This window comes from Carassius carassius, chromosome 16, assembly GCF_963082965.1.
Source record: "Carassius carassius chromosome 16, fCarCar2.1, whole genome shotgun sequence".
NCBI lineage: Eukaryota > Metazoa > Chordata > Actinopteri > Cypriniformes > Cyprinidae > Carassius > Carassius carassius.
This window is the reverse complement of record NC_081770.1, coordinates 3,691,674-3,713,545: the sequence shown is the minus strand read 5'-3', so window position 1 is coordinate 3,713,545 and position 21,872 is coordinate 3,691,674. Positions and strand designations below refer to the sequence as shown.

The following is a 21,872-nucleotide window of genomic DNA, read 5'->3' as shown; positions in this document are numbered from 1 at the left end:
TAATCTGCTTCTGCAAATTAACCCTTTATATATATATATATATATATATATAAATATATAAATAATATATATATATATATATATATATATATATATATATATATATATATATATATATATATATATATATATAAATAAATAAATAAATAAATAAATAAAATATATTATATTATATATATATTTATATATTTTATATTATATATATATATATATATATATATATATATATATATATATATATATAATAAAATATATAAAATGTGACATTTTGCAGGAATTTTAAATATCAATCTGAAGTATTTTAAATAGTTGTTGTTGTAAGGCATTTAATTTTTCTGTATTATTTGCACTTTGCCGGTAAATATTTACAATAATGTAAAGAATATAAAAACCATTTAAATAAATAGTTTGGTTTCAGTGTGAAAAATTGTTAGAATTTCACATATGAAACTTTTATCGATTTTTATTGATATGTTATTTAATGAGATGTTTTGTTTTATATTTTGTAGCTTATACTGCAATGAGCACTTTACTAATGAATATTGCAAATAATGTAACCAAATAAAACCACATTTTTATAATATTACTATTTATGTTTTTATGTTACTAGGAAATACTTTTAAAGTTTTTTTTATTGTAGATTGCACTTATTAACACTTTTACCAATAAGTATTTAAAATAATATATCCAATATAAAATCCATTTATTTAAATTTAAGGTCCTATTAGACATTAATCTGAATAATTTTATGTGGTTGTTATTAAGAATGTATAGTAGAAGAAGAAGTTTAATTGTATAGTTTTTTATTAAGTTTGCCTTGAGAAACTTTAATAATTAATTAATTTTAATAATTAAATGTGTAAATGAAGCTGATACATTAAATGAATGAATGAAGTAAAGCAAGATTCTTATTTTGGATTGTGGAACTGACACAATGGATAATTTACGTTTTTTTGACCGAATATTGTAATGTCTAGCAGAAATGATGCATAGCTGAAACCTGGTAAATGAAACGAAACTCTAAGCTGGTGATAATCTCTTCAAACATCAAGCACATGCTCTGATATCTGAATCATGGGTGGCCGGTTGTGTTTCATCAGGGGTTTGTGTTTGTCTCAGGGGATGCCGGAGCAGTGGGCGCGCTTACTGCAGACCTCCAACATCACCAAATCAGAGCAGAAGAAGAACCCGCAGGCCGTCCTGGACGTGCTCAAGTTCTACGACTCCACGGGGAACGGCCGGCAGAAGTACCTCAGCTTCTCCTCAGGTCTGCTGACAACTCCATACTAGATCACATTCATGTTCACCTGACACTGACCGCTTCTGTCCTTCTGTTTGTCTGTAGAGAAGGACGGCTTTCCCTCGGGTGAACAATCGGTGCGTCCTTTACTGAGATACTCCTCCTTGTTCTTATTAGTCTTTCATTTCTTAAGTTTGAGTGACTTTGTTGTGCATTTTTATTTTAGACTCATTTGCAAAGTAAACTTTAACACATTTATTATTTGTGTTTTTTTAATTTTTCTATAGGCTTTATTAGTTTTTATTTCAGCTTTATTAATGTTAATGCATAAGTAAAACTAAACGAAATGCTGCTTTGGCAACTAGCTGAAATTAAACACGTTTCTAAATATTTATTTGAACTAAAATGTCTATGTATTCTCTGGTTTCATAATGTATCAGAGTTCTGTAATTTTTTTAAAGTTTCTAAATGTTTTATTAATTTTAGTCTGAGCTTTAGTTTTAATTAGATTAGTACATTAAGTTTACAAATTAATGAACATTACACATTGCTTTGGTAACTAGCTAAAATAAAGTTAATTAACTATGAATATAAACTAGATTTTACTTTCATTGTTTTTGTAAACCATAAACTACACCAGCGGAAGCTGGTTTCTGAATAATAAATGTCCTGCTTTCCTTCGTTAAACCCAAGCCTGTGAAGAAGTCCCCCGAGCCCTCGTCTCCAGTCAAAGCGGTGGATGACGATGAAGATGAAGACGATGAGGAGACGCCGCCACCTGTTGTCGCACCTCGGCCAGAACACACTAAGAGTGTAAAAAACACTTTAAACATAGTGTTTATGTAAATTATACACTATACTTTACAAGTAGACTGTATATAAATAATGTCCAGATATGTGGTTATTTACAGTGTCCATTTAGTATTGGATTTCATTTTATTTTTCGAAAATTAAGTAAAGTAGTTTTACATTGTTAAACGTTTTTTTTTTTTTTGTATGTCATGTCTGTTTAGTTAAACAATAGCGTTGTTATGGGAATTTTGGGATATTAAATAAAATGCTCTATTTATTTGTAGAAATATTTTTGTAGATTTTAGATTTTTTTTAAGTATAAAAATGCAAAAACCACTTGGTGGAAATGCCAGTATGCACTTTGATCTGGTAGTATTGAGATTCTATTGGTTTCATTTTAGTTTTAAATTAGTTTTTTTTTTTTTTTTTTTTTGATATTGCATAAAAAACACCAGATAAAAAAAAAATTATTTTTTGTTATCCTTTTTTAATATTTGTTCTTTTAGAATGTCTATATTTTTAATATTTTTATTTTCCTTTTTTATAACAACTAAATGACTTCACAAGTAGCTGAAACAAAAAATACAATTTTATTTCAAGTAACAAATATATTTATTTACATTTCTAGCGTTGTTATGGGAATCTTGGAATATTAAATAAAAACAAAATGCTCTATTTGTAGAGATATATATTAATTATTTTTTTATAGATTTGTATAAAGTTTTTTTTTTTTTTGTATAAAAATTCAAAAACCACTTGGTGGAAATGCCAGAATGAACTTACAATTTGTGTTGATCTGGTAGAATTGAGATACTATGGTTTCATTAAAAAGAAAAAAAAAATTATGTATTTTTTTATATTTTTTAATTTCATTTTGTATTATTTTTTTTGTAGATACTGCATCAAAAAAAAAAAACAGATTAAAAATGTTTTTTTTTTGTCATTTTTCTTTGTAATATTTGTTCTTTTAAAATGTTTATAGTTTTTATAATATTGAACTAAACAGTTTTTTTTAAATTGATTTCACAAGTAGCTGACACAAAGAATTACATTATTTCAAGTATTGAAAATGTATTTAAATTTCTCTAGCTCCCAGTTAAGTGTGATAACCCTTGTTATTTCAGGTTTATACTCGACCATCGGTCATCGACCCCATCCCTCCTCCAGTGACGTCTCCGGACACAGAGGTCGCTTCAAAGGCCGGCGACAGACAGAGACCCAAAAAGGGCAAGATGACAGATGAGGAGATCATGGACAAGCTCCGTACGTCACTCTATGAGTTCTTTGCACAGTTTCACTGCTTTGCGAGATTCAGACCATATGTCCTCTGTTTGTTCTCCAACAGGAACTATAGTCAGTATTGGAGATCCAAAAAAGAAATATACACGATACGAGAAGATCGGACAAGGGTAGGTCCCGCAATTCTTGGCAAAATGTTATTGTTTTGTTAATGGATGACAATCAATAATTGTCTTTCCGCAGAGCTTCGGGAACGGTGTTCACTGCCATCGATGTTGCTACTGGACAGGAGGTAATGCAAGAGAGAGAAATGCATTCATTGATGTTCCTTTTTCCCCGTTTCATCATCTCAATGCGTTTCTGTCTCTCAGGTGGCCATCAAACAGATCAACCTGCAAAAGCAGCCCAAGAAAGAGCTTATCATCAACGAAATTCTCGTCATGAAGGAACTGAAGAATCCAAACATTGTCAACTTCTTAGACAGGTATACTTTGTAAACTTGGCCTTCACTTCCAGATCAGGAATTTCCAAGTTTAAACTAATAATTAGATACCTCTTAGCATTGTTAGGTCAATTTCGGGACATCACAGCTTAAAATCTGTGTAAAACTTATTCTAATATTCCAATTTTTACACAAATAAAATTCATATTTTTGGTTTGATACACCGCTAATAGTGCCATGAAGTTTTGAGTGTTAATTGCAAGTTTTGTATGCAATATAATTTTTTTGTTTAATTGGTAACCTTCAATGGGAACATAGCTATTTATGGTTATTTATGCCATGAAGTGTTAATTGTGCGAATTTTACCAGTTTTTACACACAACTTTAATTTAGAACTGGTTGAAAACATAGCTAATGATTCTGTGAAGTTTTATCAGTTTTTTTTTCTTCATACAATTAATTGAATTTGTAACTTTGGAAAACTAGTTAATGATACAACGAAGGTTTGTAAATATTCAATGCAGTATTCCATTTTTTAGCTTAACTTAAATTAGTAAATTTGGGTGGAATCATAGTTAATGATGCCATGAAGGTTCATGAGTGTTAATTGTCCCTGCTACAGTTTTCTGGTAGGTGAGGAGCTGTTTGTCGTGATGGAGTACTTGGCTGGTGGCTCTCTCACAGACGTCGTAACAGAGACGTGCATGGACGAGGCCCAGATCGCCGCTGTTTGCCGAGAGGTGCGTTGAAGTCGAAGCATCTTCCCTTCAAACTAGACTGAATTACCTGCTTTGGTTTTTGGTGGAAACCCTGACAATAAATGCACAATTGAACTCTATCAGGCCTTGTATGTGTTAGTAGGAAGTCGCTTAACTAATGAACTTCCTCTCGTTTGTCATCTCACACAGTGTTTGCAGGCATTGGAGTTTCTGCATGCTAATCAGGTCATTCATCGAGACATCAAGAGTGACAACGTGCTTCTGGGAATGGACGGTTCTGTCAAGCTCAGTACGTTCTCGCTTCTGCATGCAAATGCTCTGGTTTTTACGAGTGGAAACGGACTGAAGTGTGAATTTCAGTTAGATTGCAGCACAAAGATGTTGATTGTTGTTAGGCGCAAAATCTTTGTAAGATGTCTTCACAACAGGTTTTCTAAGAACCTGACGCAGTTAATGTCATGTTTGGTTTGGTTTAAAAGATCGTTCTGAACAACTGAGCTCTTATTAGCTAAAACTTGATGACTACCTGCAAGTAAACTGTTCCAACAATAGATGTTCAAGTGAATAAAGTGTTTGGTTTTCACTCGGCAGCACTTATTTGAAGAAATTTCATTAGTATTTTGATGCAATCAGATAACATTAAGTCAATGCTGTATATCGCAGCCAACAGTCTTTTCATTATATCAACGTTTCTTCTGAAGTTTTGCACCCTGGACATGCAGTGTGAATCAAACTAGCCCACGATAAAGTCCATAATTTACTTTAGTCAGGCTAGATGCCATATTTAGTGTCTAAATAAACAAAATGAGGTTACACCTTGAGGTCTTTTACATTTTGTTTCAGTCTAGTTTTTAAGTTTACTGGAATTGTTTTAGAATTATGTATTTTGGCATTTGTCATTTACTTGATCAACACCAAATTACACAATCATATGATGCACTGTTCTATAGTGCTCACATCCTGATTGTCATTGGTGTTAAAATGGCATCTAACGCGACTGAGGTCCATAAGTTACATTTAAGTCAACAATGAAAGGAAAAAAACCAGGCAATGTCTATAAACCATTTTTTCATCTCCTACTCCGCAGCGGACTTTGGATTCTGTGCTCAGATCACTCCTGAACAGAATAAGAGGAGCACCATGGTGGGAACGCCATATTGGATGGCTCCAGAAGTCGTGACGCGCAAAGCCTACGGACCCAAAGTCGACATCTGGTCCTTGGGCATCATGGCTATTGAGATGGTGGAAGGAGAACCACCGTACCTCAACGAGAATCCACTCAGAGTACGTTGGTATCATTGCTTCAAGAAATTAGCAATGTGACAACTACAGAAACTAAACTTCCGAACTCTTTGCTCCTCAGGCACTCTATCTGATTGCCACCAATGGGACTCCAGAGTTGCAAAGTCCTGAAAAGTTGTCACCTATCTTCCGAGACTTCCTGAGTCGCTGTCTGGAGATGGATGTGGAGAAGAGGGGTGGAAGCAAAGAGCTTTTGCAGGTAAACCAGTTAGTTAGCAACAAATTCTAGCGATTAAGGAATAATAGCGTGACTTGTGTGAAGTTGTTCATTGATCAATCCTGCTGTCGTCTTCAGCATCCCTTCCTGAAGTTGGCCAAGCCTCTCTCGAGTCTCACTCCTCTGATTTTGGCGGCCAAGGACGCTATGAAGAACAACCGCTAGCTGTGCCCACGAGCGCTACGGACTGCTGAACACTCTCGAAATCTGTGCCAGGTGTTTTTTTTACCTGTGTGTCAACAACATATCAGTGTTGCCAAAACAAAACTCCAAGCATTTCAATTGGGTCTTTGTCTGTTTTTAAACCTGTATTGATGCCGTGGTGTTGGAGGACATTAGATGTTCTCCTCGTCCTCCTGCTCTCATTAGATTCTTGTGGGACTTTGTCTGTGTTTTATGTATGAACTTTTCCACTCTTTGGCTTCTCTAGACCTCTTTTGTTCCATAATTGGTGACCAGAATCAATTATGGTGATTTCAAATCCAGCTGGAAATCTTTTTGTTAGTTTTTCTGTAGCCAAAATCACGACTTAAAACTGTGTAGCCTACTCCTGTTCTTGACCCACTGGGAAGAGCACCTTACTGATACACGGCAACTGCGTGCAGTGAATGATTTTTGTAGTCACTTGTGCCTTTGTTGTTATTCCAGCAAACACCTTTATACTCTGTCTGAAGGGGCAGGTTCTTGCCATTGAACTTCCTCTAACCCTGAGACGAATCTTTCATGTGATGAAATCTGTATATGACATACTTCGAAGAAGCGTAGCATTTAAGTTTGATGTAGTTAACCAAAAGCTTATAGATTTAGATAGGTGTATGTTTGTGTATATGAACACTTTTCTTGTTGTTTTAGTAACTAACAGTTTATGAAGTAAAGGCAGTGGTTGAGAAGTCATGATGTAAGAATTGATAACTATTTTTATGCTTTTCAGTCACTATTGTTTAGCAAGTAAAAGCCGGATTCCTGCAAATTTCTGTAAACAATACAGTCATTGCAACATTGTGTACATCTCTTGTTCTTCATTAAAAGAGGACTTGAAACTTGAGATTAGAATAAACTCTCTCTGGGGGGAATTTTATAGTCTGTGTGAACCTTGTCTTGTGTTAATGGGGTCATTCCTGTTCTGCAATGATATTTGAGCTCTTTCACTTAAATTACAGCACATACTTATTTATGTTTGTGTTGTTTTACCATGAAAACTTACTCCACTTCCTGGCATTGATGATGTGGAAATGACAAATTATTGACATTTGTATAGTTGCAAACTCATTAACTCACTGTTAAAAATATGATTTCTGTATTTACACAGTTCAATATTTTAATCTAATTTATTAAAATATTTCAGGGGCATGAAAAAGTATTGTGTAGATGAAAACTGCGTAATAATCCATTTTAATGCTAATATTCCATCACTGAATAGAGACCACTTTTATTGGTGTAAATGGGTCTGAATATTTTCAAATGTTTAGATATGAGTTTCTTTACATAGTTCTGTAGTTTTCATCTACCAAAAAAGAAAATACAAAAAGTATTAAATACAACAAAATTGTAAAAAAATATTTTTTTTTTTTTCATTTTTTGTTCGGTTTTAATTTAAATTTTATTTCCCGCCACTTAAAGTTCAAATCTCAACGGTCGCCATCGAGGATAGTGAGGAGGACAGCGCGTTTCACCACAGGACGGAGAAGACGATAATTAGCGATTATTTCTGCAAAAAGTTGTCCATTCTTATGCCGAATACAATCCTGAACGAAATTCTAACGCGTTTTAAGTAGTTTGGCGTCGAATTCAACGTTTGGGAGAATATGAAGGATATCTGAAGATTGTGCACCGCTCCGTCTTGTTGGTGAGTATCGTAAGTTTCTACGTTTGGTCGAAAACTAAACTAAACAGGTTTTAAGTTGACGTTAAAAAAAAGTTTTGTTAATCGAAGGTTTTCTCCCGAACTTTATTTGATAAAAGCACAATCAACGTAATTTTAGGCTCAAATGATGGTGCGTAGGCCAAAAGACGTGACTAGCTTTTTTTTCACATAACGTCGTGTAACGTTAACGATTTACTAGCTTAACGTACTTATTAAGATTTACATTAAATAATCGTGCCTGTATTACAAGAATATAATGTTATTTTCATAAGATGTTTCTTATGCTGGTGCTAAGTAAATCATATCGAGTTGTTTACACGTTTCTTGCTCACGGTTGTCTTTATTCATTGCGAAATCACGATCAAGGTAAGTTCTCCAAATAGACCAGCTTTTCAAATTAAAATGCCAGTTTTCTTTTTGTATTGTTTAACGTTAATTGATTAGTTTTTTAACCATCAGTATAACGTAGTTTCAAGGCTATTGGGTTTGAAGTGCACTCTAGTAACCACACAAGACCAAACGTCTTCCAACGTTAAGTTTTACGTAAAATATATATTTTTCCCTTAATGACGTCAGGCTTTATGGGGTTATTAACTGTCATACTTTAATCGCTCTTTGTCAGTCACGTGCCGTGCGTTTATTGTGTGTGACGTCACCGAGGTGCATTTGAAGGTATCGTTGTATTGAGCAGTGAACTGAAAGTGGACAGAGCCATGTAGTAAAAACCGATTTAATCGTCATCATGGAGAAAACAGATGCAAACCAAGTAGGTAAGGTACTGATATAATCTCAGCAATTTTTTTAGGAACCGTAATTTATATAATTTGTCACTGATGATTAAAAATTAACACTAATCCATACTACCTGAGGCAAAAAGTTTGAGTGCCCCCAACCTCGTTGATATATGATTATCCTGCTTACAGTATACCAAAACGCATATTATTTACTTATACACTTATATGTTGTGCTTTTGTCTACCATTGATTTGCACAAATAATTTGCACAATTGTAAGTAATTGTATCATGTGAGTTTCTACCATTAAACCTTGCCCTGTTTCTTTACAATTTTCAGATATATGCCGCCTTGCAACATGTCTCCTCTTGCTCAACCTGTGTCCTGTGCACTCACAACTCTCTCTGTGCTCATGCGCAATATATTAAATCTGTTCGCACTTTTCTATTTATAACCTTGTCTGTTCTCATCTTTTACCGTGTGCAGTGCGAACGTTCTGATCCATTAACATGGGCTCGAAAAAAAGGCTACGCATCACAGACAGAGTGTGTGAACCTGGAGTTAGGCATATGCCCAGTCTGCTCTGTTCTGGCGCTCCACTCAGGTGCGCTGCATCCTGATTGGTTCCGATAACATACTGCGGGAGGTCAGGGCTGTGGAAAATCATGCTATAAAGCGATTTAGAAATCGCACACACTCAAATCGCGATTTTATTTCGATTTCAATTAATCCCACAGCCCTAAAACCAAATATAATTGATAGTATGGTAAGCATTAAGGCCCGTTCACACCAAGAACGATAACTATAAAGATAACGATATTAGCGTCCACACCAGCGAATGATATCGTCTGTTTATTCTGAGCGCACGTGCGTCTGCCGTTTTAAATCCTCGAGCTCGTTATAGCAGGATGTATTCTGATTGGATGTCAATATTTGTATTGTTCATCAGCTGGAAAAAAATCGTTCTGAAAATGATTCCAACGATACCGTTTCTCTATGCCTTTATTGTTATAGTTGTATGGAATGCCAAAGCTGCCAATTTTAAAAATAAATAAATACATAAATAAATATACAAATAAATGTAAATAAAAATAAATAAATACATAAATATATAAATAAATATACATAGAAAAGCAAAAAAACGAAAATAAATAATTATTTATACATTTATTTCCATATTTATGTAGAGAGTCCTAAATTTCGGTGGATGACTGTGTAGCTATGTCGCATGGTTTTAATAATTCTCGCAGCTTTCAAGTTTATAATGAGGAAAATTCCTGCATTTATTTAACATAGCTTGTAGGTTTGGATAATAAAATTAATCCACGCAAAATTTAAGATTAAATAATTCATTCGAAACCAGTCTTCGAATCCATGAACTCTCTCGCGCGCTTCTCATCAGCGCATCTCGTCTGCACAGTGACCTGCAGCACGCGCCGACACAAGACTTCACTCGCATCTCGGGACAGCTGACAGAACTGTCACTTGACTAATCGGGTCATTGTTGCATTGTCACAAAAATGTATAATTTGCACACATTTTTAAGCATTTTAAGCCATGGTACTCACGCGCTCCGAAGGCTGTATTATGTGCCCCTCACAGTCACATCCAAAGTTCATGCGTATAAAGCTGCCTCGCGAGTAGCCTATTATATGAGTTATTTTTCGTAGTTTGTTGAGCTTAAACAATCAAATACACACAATATGATGTCTGTTGTGGGTGTTGACAAACAAAACAATTTCATGGCACACTCTACTTAAACACATGGGGAAAAAAATAAAGAAAAGGGGAAAAAATCAATAATTAAACAACACTGAGTCGTCAGTGTTGGTATTGTATCAGACACTTGCACTTAACATGAGGCTATATGTTCTTGAGTTGTTTTTGATTCGGTGTATTTTAAGGAATCAAACGAGTGGATTGAACGCACGCATTAAGACAGTGTTTTTCTGCCACCTGGTGTCTGTTTTAGTTTCAAATTAAACGTAGGTCTATCACTTCATTGATTCCATCATGTCATATTTATGTCTTCAAAATGTAAAACACTTCATAATATTTCTATGCACTTGTAGGCTAATTGCTGTGTAAATGCATTAAGATCTCTTCTGTATTGATGGCTCTGATGAAGCTCTGGTTGGATTTTAGTGGTAGGCTAACTGCCCTACAGTCTTATCCTCTAACTGAATTTATCGATGTGGATTAACGTTCATACATTTAATAAGGTTGCCCCTGGACATGAGTTTATGGAGGTAGGCTAAAGATAGAATAAATAATAGAATAAATTTTTTTTTTCAAAAGCATTGGTCAATATGCTTGCGTCGACTTCACTGTAGCCTAAATCTGCCCTGCTTCCTTTCCGTGAGTTCTGACCGAAAAATGGAAAATATCAAGCACTTCAGTCTCAGAGTCCCAGGGCTTAATTTGTGCCGCAACACGCTGGATCCGGATCCGGCACCTCCGAAATCAGATCCGGCACCTCATTTTGGAGGATCCCCCTCCTCCAGGGGTGGCGTTTCCATATGGCAGACAGAGAATAGCCAGATGTGCCGTGAAAAACTATCCAAAGTTCATATCTCTATTAAAATTCGTTATTATTATTTATTTTCTTTACTCAAACACTATGTCTGTAAAGGCTAATGTTTTTGTGTGTTTGAAGACTGGTTTTTCGCAAGCCAATATAGCCTACTTTTGTATGTTTTAAATGTCCTGTGCATAGTGAATTAAACAACAAGAAAAACAAATCGCCCATATAGCAACAATAAATGATATATAACCTGTAAGAGTTGATGAAAGCGTATAATGTGATGCACTTGCCTCAGATGCGCGCGTTCTGTTGACAGACAAAACACAGATCTCCTCATTCGCCAGCAAAAACCTGTTTACTCCATTTGAGCTTGTTTTTCATATAGCCTCATGTTAAGTGCAAGTGTCTGATACAATACCAACACTGACGACTCAGTGTTGTTTAATTATTGATTTTTTTCCCCTTTTCTTTATTTTTTTCCCCATGTGTTTAAGTAGAGTGTGCCATGAAATTGTTTTGTTTGTCAACACCCACAACAGACATCATATTGTGTGTATTTGATTGTTTAAGCTCAACAAACTACGAAAAATAACTCATATAATAGGCTACTCGCGAGGCGGCTTTATACGCGTGAACTTTGGATGTGACTGTGAGGGGCACATAATACAGCCTTCGGAGCGCGTGAGTACCATGGCTTAAAATGCTTAAAAATGTGTGCAAATTATACATTTTTGTGACAATGCAACAATGACCCGATTAGTCAAGTGACTGTTCTGTCAGCTGTCCCGAGATGCGAGTGAAGTCTTGTGTCGGCGCGTGCTGCAGGTCACTGTGCAGACGAGATGCGCTGATGAGAAGCGCGCGAGAGAGTTCATGGATTCGAAGACTGGTTTCGAATGAATTATTTAATCTTAAATTTTGCGTGGATTAATTTTATTATCCAAACCTACAAGCTATGTTAAATAAATGCAGGAATTTTCCTCATTATAAACTTGAAAGTTGCGAGAATTATTAAAACCATGCGCCATAGCTACACAGTCACCCACCGAAATTTAGGACTCTATTATACAGAGATTTGTCAAATAAAATTACACAACTTTCTCAAAACGTTTTTAGGCCTGGAAATTGTTGTTTTAAAATTGCATGGCATTTCCATGTTATTCATGAACATACTAGGGCTGCAACTAACGATTATTTTGATAATCGATTAATCTGTCGATTATTTTTACGATTAATCGGTTTATGTACTTATATTTTAGTTTTTTCCATTTTTTCCCCAAGTAAATTATTAATAAATGGTCTTTATCCTTCAGCATAGATTTTTAAGAGATTTTAACCATTTTGCACTGTCATATCCTAATCAAAAATATACCTGGAGTTGTTTTATTGTGTTAGTAATCCTTTGTCGAACTCTTCTGCAATCAGAACACTGACCCATACTCTAGCAAATTTCATGTTTTCACCATGGCAGTCCTTAGAGCTCCTAAAGTAGTTAAACATCCCGAACGAAGCTTATTAAGGAATCTTTCAGAACATATTTTCACGAAGAATAAGGATAAAACAGAATAAAATTGCAGTGCATTGTATTTTATTATTTACTGGGAAACAGCTTTATAGCTTTTGCTGTGAAATTGTAAACAATCCTTCGAATAAAGTGCCAGTGGCATGAAACCTGAATGGAACTCACAATTTAAAGTAAAATCCATCAGAAGGTTGTCCAGAAAAAAAAATTGGACAGTCACACACAAAAAACCTGCTGTGTGAAAAAGAGCAGTGAATACTTGCGAATAGAGCCCGACCGATATTTCGGCCGATATAAGCTATTTGCATTTAAATCGGCATCGGCATTTATAATGGCCGATGAAACATGAGAAACAGAGTCTCATGCTTCACTCATGTTATGAGTGTTGCATAGTGTGCCCACCAGAGGGAGCTCTGCAGCTCCAGAGTTAACAACAGCGCCAGAAGTCCACTACAGAAGAAAGAGATCAACTGTTTTGACGGTGAGTCTGTCGTTCGTCATGTGAAATGATTGTAGATTTAGTTCATACCCTGTATATAAAAACTGTGTGGTAGTTCTAGCTAACGGTCCTATCATTATTACTTCTAAATATTCTGTAACATCACTTACAGCCGCTAATGCATTGCTATATTAGATTAGCCACAAAGCTAATACCATGTTTATCAGTGGAAGAGCGCGAACGTTAATAGGAGGTCAAACTATAACGTTAGCGTTTAACTTATTCTTATTCTATTGCGGTGTTTCCCACATAATGACCGCGTAATTGGGCCTTTCACACAGTACGCGGTATGCACGGCGTTTGCCGCTGGGCTCAGCGTTGCCCTTCAGATACAACGCGATTTGCGCTGCGCTATGGCATAGGCGGAGTTTTAAAAACGTTTAGCGGGAGCTCTTTCATAGTCTGTTCCTCCTCCTTTCGGTCAGCAGCAAACATGTATCTGTCCCGTTGTAAGAAGCGAGCGATAGCGCTAGTCCTGCTGATGAGAATTAAGAGAGAAGCAAGGAAGAAGAGGCTACCCTCAGGTCCAGAGAACAATTTGGTGAATTCAGGCTGGTTACGTTACTCTAACGCTAATAGCTTCCTTTTTAGCAGGCCCCTTAAATGCTTGCTATTAACTTGTTTGAAGGTGGTTCTTCTCAAAATTGACAGCGGTGTGTTCATGACACCTAACGTTAACCATTCAACTTCGAATTGATTCTGTAATCTTCCGGTAATTGTAGGCAAGACGATGTTTTGATTCAGACTGCACAAAGAGAAGAGGAGAAGATATACGGGTCTGTTGTGAAACTACAGTAGGTGCCTCAGAAATGATTAAACCAGAGGGGACATGTAAATAAATGTGAGCTTAACAAGCGCTTTTTTTTTTTTTTTTTTTTACATATTGTTTCAAAGCAGCTTTACAGACATAACAGGAAAATGTTGAAATAATATTGTTAAATATAAGTAGGTAATACCTATTGCTTGACAAATAAAAATATATATATATATTTCTCATTTTTGCCTATGTAGGAGATCCCAGTTTATTATTATTGTAATTCTAATGATGACATGAGTAATGATACATGGTGATATTATTAATACACATGCTTAGTCTTTCTATGTCTCTCTTTCTGCCTACAGATGGCTGAAAAAGGTGAATGCTGTAGCAGCAAAGTGTGGGACTACTTCTGCAAATACTTTAACTTTAGTATTATAATTTATTTACAGTACACACACAGACTGTTAAAACCAGCTTCAACTGGAGGAAAGTAAAAGTGTTAAATGTTTAAAACCAGACTGTTTTTTGATCATTAAAAAAATATATACTTTTGATGTGCAATTGTTTAGTCATTGAGACTGTAATCTAAGGCTTTTTTTAACATAATCTCTTCTGGAAAATGGTTTATACAGCCCACATACATAGAACAGGCAGATATTTTGCTGTTGAATGTTGTGTAAGGGCAGTTTATAGGAAATGGGTCTAATATCCAGATTATTTTTAAAATCAAAATATCGGCTTATAAATCGGCTCTTTTCGAGTTAATATCGGCATCGGCCCCCAAAAATCCATATCGGTCGGGCTCTACTTGCGAATAAGTGAATAAGTGCATTTCAAATATCTTTAAACATTTACCTCTCTCATTCAGTCATAATTAGGCTGCACGACTGAATTTTGAACTGGTAAACGACAAACTGATCACAGAACATGTTTGTAAAGCTTTAAATGTTAACTGTTAAAAAGCAATGTTATCAGCTTTTACGACTAAACATTTGCCAACAACATTGTACTGGAGAATCTGCACAAATAAAAGTCTTAGGGGCCGTTCACATATCGTGCCTAAAAACGCGTGGAAAACGCTAGGCGCGCCGCTTTCTCCTCCTTTCCAAAGCGCTCAGGCAGAAGCGCCCCTGAGGCGTCTGCCTTTGCTAAGCAACCATGACGTGCTCTCTCCTTGAAGACACGGAAATTTCAGCAAAGGATAAATGGATTTGCAGCTCAAAAAAAATCACTTGCAGTAGCTCTGCTACTAAATTTATTTCAAAATGGAAATCCATATACAGCTATGATCAGCTGTTCCTTTCATCTTGACTGAGCTTTTAACGTTGTTACGGGAAAGGATGAAGCTGATTGGTTAGTTCTTGTCACATGACCCGCGATGCGCTTGCAGCATTCTGAAAAGTTGAGATGTTTTTAACTCGATGCGGTGCGGTGTTGGAAATAACGAACTTGAGCGCGCAAAAGACGCGATATGTGAACGTCCCCTTAAACAGTTCAGTAGTGCAGAGTTTACAGGTTACTCTTCTTTTTTGAAGGCTCAAAGTAAAGTACTCCCAGTCTCCCACATCCCGCTAAATGCTGCAGAGACGCTGTTCGGGAAGCACGTGACATAAAACGAGGCCAGCTATTGGCTATTCGCTACTTCTCCTGTTGTACTGGCTGAGTAAAACCTCCGGTGGCTTATTACTGCCACACTTTGGTCACCGCAGATTTGAAATATGCACGAAATGAGCCGCTTACGGCAAATAAAAGTTATTTAGCAACGAATCGATGACTAAATTAGTTGACAACTATTTTAATAATCGATTTTTATCTATTAAATCGATTCGTTGTTTCAGCTCTAGAACATACAGACCCTAAAAGCAACTGATGCATGCAGTCAATCACTTAAACTGCTGACCAATGTGATTGCGCGAGTGCTCCGTCACCTCCCTCTCCTGTAATCACATGCCGGATCCGTTACCCCGCTTTGTTCCAGGACCTCGCAATTTACAAATTAAGTACTGCAGAGTCCCTGTTTCATGTTTGTTAGCCCAGGACATTTTACAAATCCAGACCAAACGATGTTCTACGGCCATGTCCGGAATAAAGAGTAGCCTTTCCATGTCACACAATAAGATTTAGGATTTTGACTATATACCTCGCAGTCACAGACCGTATCAACGTCAGTGAGCTATACTAATTGTATTTCGCCACACAATAGGCGTTACTGTGGCCTCAACCCTTCGCCTTCGCTTACTCTGAGCTCGATTGCTATGTCTGAGGTAAACCACGCCCTCCTCATTACCCTGCGCAGGAAGAAATGTAGGAAGATATAAATGAAGAAATAAATAAATAAATGTATAAATAAATAAATACATAAATGTATAAATAAATAAATGTACAAATGAATAAATGTATAAATAAATAAATAAATATGGAAAAAAATTAATATATACATGAATATGGAAATGTATAAATAATTATTTATTTTCGTTTTATTGCTTTTCTATGTATATTTATTTATATATTTATGTATTTATTCTTATTTACATTTATTTGTATATTTATTTATGTATTTATTTATTTTTAAAATTGGCAGCTTCGGCATTCCATATAGTTGTAGTATGGAGTCTGCAATTCTTTAATATGGAGAAAGATTTTTAGAACTATATCTTTATCGTTATCTTTATAGTTATCGTGCTTGGTGTGAACGGGCCTTTAGAAGTGTGGCATATAATGTTAAATGTTAGACATTATGCGCCACCTAGTGGTTGATTAAATATTAAACCCTCAGTCCAAAAACGTTTTTCTATTTTTCTCCAAATATAAGTTCACTTTTACAGTTTTAATAGCTGTTTGTAGTTCTGGGACTCCAGAGTTTAAGTCAGTATATATTTAATGCTGTTTCAGTTGTGCTTTATATGTTTGATGTTCACTTATTTGTTCATGTTTTTCTTTCTCTGTTCAAAGAGGAAGCGGCTCGTTGAGGGGTCTGTTAAAACTGAGTATTTTTAGGGTTAGTCCGCCTTTTGAATGGATGACTATTTAGTTTAATTTCAATGTTTTTAAGAGCATACTGATGGTTGTGACATCAAAAAAAACTCCTGAGCTGAGCACGCAGTCATGTGAGCATTGGTGGTTCAGTGGTAGAATTCTCGCCTGCCACGCGGGAGGCCCGGGTTCGATTCCCGGCCAATGCAACCACTTCTTTTGAACATATTTTACACACTGAAGCACCAATACTTTTATTTTAAAAGTGACCTACAAATATTTTAGTTCAGTATTGTGCTAACTGCTCGGTTTGGGTGTTGATTTTAGATCCTGTGTGTAATTGAGCGATACAACATAAGAGACTCATCTGGAGACCATGAAATAATCACCGCAATACAACATGAAGATGAAGGTAAGATATGAGTTAAACAGTGTTTTGTTGTTACTGCAGTGCTACAAAACCAGTTTTTCCACCAGTTTTTGATTCGGCGTAGCAGGAAATTGATACAATAATACGTGTGCCTTCACTCCTCGTTAGTATAGTGGTAAGTATCCCCGCCTGTCACGCGGGAGACCGGGGTTCGATTCCCCGACGGGGAGAATATATTTTTTTTCTCACTTTGTGTTCACAGGAAAACTTATTTATAGACTCCTAATTGAATATCTAAAGATCACCTGTGAATAACATACTTGTTTTATCTTAAAATAAGACCAAACATCTCATTAGTAGATCGTAACTTACGAAAATATGCTACTCTTCTACATTAGACTACACATTGGTCAGAACAATGCTCATTGGGTCAGAAAACACTTAACAAAACGGGAGTTTAGTGATCTAATGAAATCGTCGTTCAGCCGGTCTATGTTATGTCATGAGATCTCGACTGTATTGTTTGCGATTGTGATCACAGACTAAATGCACTTACTCGACTGCTGTTGTATGAATAGAGAAACATAGACAATGGCCATTTGGAATTACTATTAGGGAATATTTACCAGTTTTCAGAATATAAACAGACAGTGCAAAAGTCTTTGGTATTCATTTATATATATATATATAAACCGCAGACACTTGACAGACTTGTGTTCTTAGCTAAAAAACGTTTTAAAAATAAATATAAATAAAATACTTATCCCAGTTTAGTTATTTCCCCAGTTGCATAATTTAAATTGTGAATTGCATGCACTAAATAAAAAAGTTGACAAAACGTACTTCCTGTACTTGTTTTGCACTACTTCAGCTACATATATGTGTTCATTTAATGAAAAGCAGCAAGTGATCACTTGGTCTAGATTTTTTTTTAACTGCTTAAGTTAGCTGTTCAATCTACATTTTTTTTTTTTTTAATGGGCAAAAGAAAATCATATTTCTCACCTGAATTAAGGGGGTTTAAGTCTGAATAAAATGCTAATAGCAGGATTATAAAATGAATAGATGTGATTATGATCATTTGATAAAATGAAGTGAGCGCCATACATTTGAGATCATTTTACTTTCTCGTCTGTCTGCTCGGAGACCGCTGAACGAGCCTCTTCAAATGGTTTTGTGGTGCTCGTTGTTTTATTTTAAAACACAATTGCAATGGTGTCAGCTGACATTGAAAATAGCCACTGACACGACGTGGTTCTGCACAAGGTTCTTTATTTTTCTCCCACCTCACAAACCCCGCCAAACCTACACCGGAAAAACAGTCTTCCCATCCGGTCACGTAGACTCTCGCGATAATACATTCCCTCGCACATGAAGTTAACAATCACACTCTCTTCTTTAAATAAAAAAAATGAACGGGTGATTTTGACATAAAACATTGTCACACAAAAAATTGATTTTCAGAACACAGTAACATTTAAGTGAGTTTGCGTATTTAAACAAAAAAACTGTACCCAGATAGATGCTCAAAGGACCAGATTTTACAGTTTCCATACACCCTCATACAGCGCTTTAAGAAGCATAAGAGAGGAAGCACCTTTTTTCGTTAAACAGTCAGCAAGTTGTGACTTGGCTTTTGACCAACGCACTTCTTTGATTTTGTTAGCATGTATGAGCTCTTTGACACCACTTATTTCTAATCTTAGTCTCTTCTCTGTGACCTGTTTTGTAGACTTAAGAGCGTCAAACAGGGAATGGTTATCAGTAACACAGATAAGAGGAAGAGCATTAAGATCAGCTTTACCAGTAGTGAGCTCAGAGTAGAGCATAGCCAAGAACATAGCATTGTCAATACCATCTGACATGGCAAGGGTTTCTCCTGCCAGTGTGCTTCTTACCACACGTCTGATTTTCTTAGATTGCCAAAACAGTGGAGAGAACTTTCCTGTTTTTTTCATGAGGGCAATTAGAGCCCCACCCTGTGTACCTCCATCTGGAAGATTGCCCAGTGAAGCATCACTGAATACCACCAAACTCAAATCATCACTGTTGCCCAAGTATTGAAACTTAAGTGTTACCTTCTCTGACTTAAGTTTACGGATCACTCTGTTCACTTCATGTATGGACTGAACAGTAGCATTCTTAATGTTGGATGCTAGGCTACATGTGTCAAACATAACATCTGGTCTTGTTTGTTTAGCAACCCACAGAACCTGTCCTATTTTGGATCTGAGTTGTTATCTTTCTTTCTCATTTAGTGGGGCCTCTCTCTGTACAGCACGTGTTGCCTGTAAGTGAACTGGTTGTAGGTTTTCAATATAACTGTGCTGATGCACCTGCACTACACCACCCACAGTAGCAATGTTCATCCCCACATATGAAAAACTCTCATGCTCTTCACGACCCACGTGAAATGCAGATTTAAGTACAGGGATGACATTAGTTACAAAATGCTCTGAACCTGCCCAAAAAAAAATCATCCACATGGCATGCCAGTACTCCTGTCACCTCAGACTGCTCATTCTGCCAATAAAACACTGCAGGATCAACCCGTGACATTTTACCACCACTGTTCAGCATGAGTTCTTTGACCTTGTTGTACCAGTAGAGGGTAGCATCTGCAAGTCCATACACACATTTCTTTAGTTTCCACAACACATTCTCCACGCTCGCTTCTGGTGGGGGACGAATGTAAATGTCTCTTGAGAGTTCCATTCCCTGCAAAAAAGCAGACTTAAAATCCATAGAATTCACTTGCCATTTGTTTTGACAAATAACAGCTAACAGCAGCCTGAGTGACTCTGATGCACATGTGGGAGAATCTTTTTGTAATTCATGCATATTGACTTCTTCAAAACCTCTCGCCACAAGGCGGGCTTTGGGAACAACACCACTAGAAGTTTCCTTTAACGTACAGACCCATCTAGTAGAGATACATTTCTGACCTTTGTCTGTGACTTCTTCGTAAACATTATTATTTTGCCAGTTTTCAATCTCTTGCTGTTTAGCAGCATCAAAAGAGATGTCTTTGGTAATAAGTACATCACCATCGGTGTTCTCACATTCAGTGAGAAGATCATCAACTTGTGACATGTCTAAAGCTCCTTTTGACTCTCGCTGCCATTTGGTTCAAGATACTGCACATTGTACCAGTTTCTATATTGCCCTTTTGCTTTCCCTGCTCTGCCTAAAACTCTGGCAGTGTGTTTAGTACCATCATCTCTGTTTGTAAATGTCACTGTCTGACCTGTTCTCAGTTTGACACCAGTGGAACCCACTGTATTAGTAGCATCCCTCTCTGTCTCATTAGTTTGTCTCACATCTTCTCTATCATCTGTTTCTGTGTTTTCAGGGATTTGCACTTCTCTATTAACAGTCATTTCATCATCTGAATTCTCTGACACATCAGTGTGTATTACATTTTCTTTTTCTTTACTATTTTCAGGGATATCAGGTAGTACAGGTGTATCCTCATCCTGTGCATTAACTTTATTCAGCCTGGACTGGTGTACTCTGACAAGGATACCACCATGTCTGACAAACACTACAGAGCCATCTTGACCGATAACTACAGCAGGACCTTTCCACTCTGTACTGTCTGCTCGTTTGTAGTACACTCTATCTCCTGTCTCATACTTTTCATCTGTAGGCCTGAGCTGCTTTCGTAAAGCTCTTTTTATTCTTTCTGAGCATTCCACCTCTGTGAATGCTCTTCTGGATGCATGCAATGCTGCTAGGTGCTGTCCTACTCTAGTACTCATAGAAGTGCCTTCTGGAGCAGGCAGTTTATTAACCAAAACGGAGGGAAGATTAGGATTGTGACCAAACACCAGCTGGTGTGAACTATAACCATGCACATTGATCATACTGTTTTTGGCCATTAGAGCCCAGTCTAGAGCAATCTGCCAGCCACACCCGTTTTCCCTTTTCACCTCTGACCTTCAGTCAGAGTCATGTTGTGTCTCTCCAGCAGCCCGTTGCTCCAAGGACTGTATGCCGCTGTAGTCTTCATCTCAATGTTGAATTTTTCTGCCATCTCTCTTATCTCCTCATTGTTGAACTCGCCACCGTTGTCAGTGTATATCCGTTTTGGGGCACCATGAACACTTATCCACGAGTGAATGAAAGAGTTGACAATCTCAGAGGCTTTCTTTGTTCTCACAATGTTTCCAGCGCTGAAGCGTGTGAAATGGTCGATGATGTGGAGGTACCATATGCCAGGTTCCAGCTCATGTAAATCCATTGCCACCGTCTCATTGTACTCTGAGGCTAAAGGCAAACCAACAGCAGGCCTGGGCTTGGTCCTGCTATATCTTTGACATACCTCACAGTTACGGATGATCTCTTGCAGAATAACTGGACAGTCTTTGTCAGTATTTCCAGAGCTGAGGATAAGCCTCTGCAGCCGGTCTGCAGAGGCATGGCCAAACTGCTTGTGTAGCTTCAGGAGAACTTTACGCTTCTCTTTTGTAGACATCTCTGCTGTGAGGACAAGAACTTCACTTTCATTGGTGTCTACTTCAGTATTACCATCTCTAATGTCAACACAGTAGTGTCCCGAACTAGTGAGCTCAAGAGGCACTGGTTGCTTGAACATGACAACTTTGTCATTCTCCATGTCTAAAACAGTTCCTGCTCTCTTTAGAGCCATTTTGCTCAGCAGTAAAGGAATATCA

At 36.7% G+C, this 21,872-nt stretch overlaps 1 protein-coding gene, 1 long non-coding RNA gene and 2 other non-coding genes across 5 annotated transcripts in view; all 4 read left to right on the top strand.

Moving 5' to 3' along the window:
• Positions 1-6,996, top strand: part of pak2b (p21 protein (Cdc42/Rac)-activated kinase 2b) — an 11,719-nt gene extending 4,723 nt beyond the window's left edge. For both annotated transcript variants that reach the window (XM_059568945.1, XM_059568944.1), the window contains exons 4-15: positions 1,120-1,267; positions 1,346-1,377; positions 1,934-2,053; positions 3,157-3,295; positions 3,378-3,441; positions 3,515-3,563; positions 3,643-3,755; positions 4,336-4,453; positions 4,622-4,721; positions 5,520-5,716; positions 5,796-5,933; positions 6,030-6,996. In XM_059568945.1, the coding sequence (XP_059424928.1) occupies positions 1,120-1,267; positions 1,346-1,377; positions 1,934-2,053; positions 3,157-3,295; positions 3,378-3,441; positions 3,515-3,563; positions 3,643-3,755; positions 4,336-4,453; positions 4,622-4,721; positions 5,520-5,716; positions 5,796-5,933; positions 6,030-6,116 (1,305 nt within the window). In that variant the 3' untranslated portion in view covers positions 6,117-6,996. The remainder of the gene's footprint in view (positions 1-1,119; positions 1,268-1,345; positions 1,378-1,933; positions 2,054-3,156; positions 3,296-3,377; positions 3,442-3,514; positions 3,564-3,642; positions 3,756-4,335; positions 4,454-4,621; positions 4,722-5,519; positions 5,717-5,795; positions 5,934-6,029) is intronic.
• A 537-nt stretch (positions 6,997-7,533) lies between these two features.
• LOC132159038 (uncharacterized) overlaps positions 7,534-21,872 on the top strand; it is a 39,757-nt gene continuing 25,418 nt past the window's right edge. The window contains exon 1 of the long non-coding RNA XR_009437741.1: positions 7,534-7,797. This is a non-coding gene — a long non-coding RNA (uncharacterized LOC132159038). The remainder of the gene's footprint in view (positions 7,798-21,872) is intronic.
• Positions 16,965-17,035, top strand: trnag-gcc (transfer RNA glycine (anticodon GCC)). Its single transcript has one exon. It is a non-coding gene; the product is annotated as a tRNA-Gly (tRNA).
• On the top strand, positions 17,355-17,426 carry trnad-guc (transfer RNA aspartic acid (anticodon GUC)). The gene has a single exon. It is a non-coding gene; the product is annotated as a tRNA-Asp (tRNA).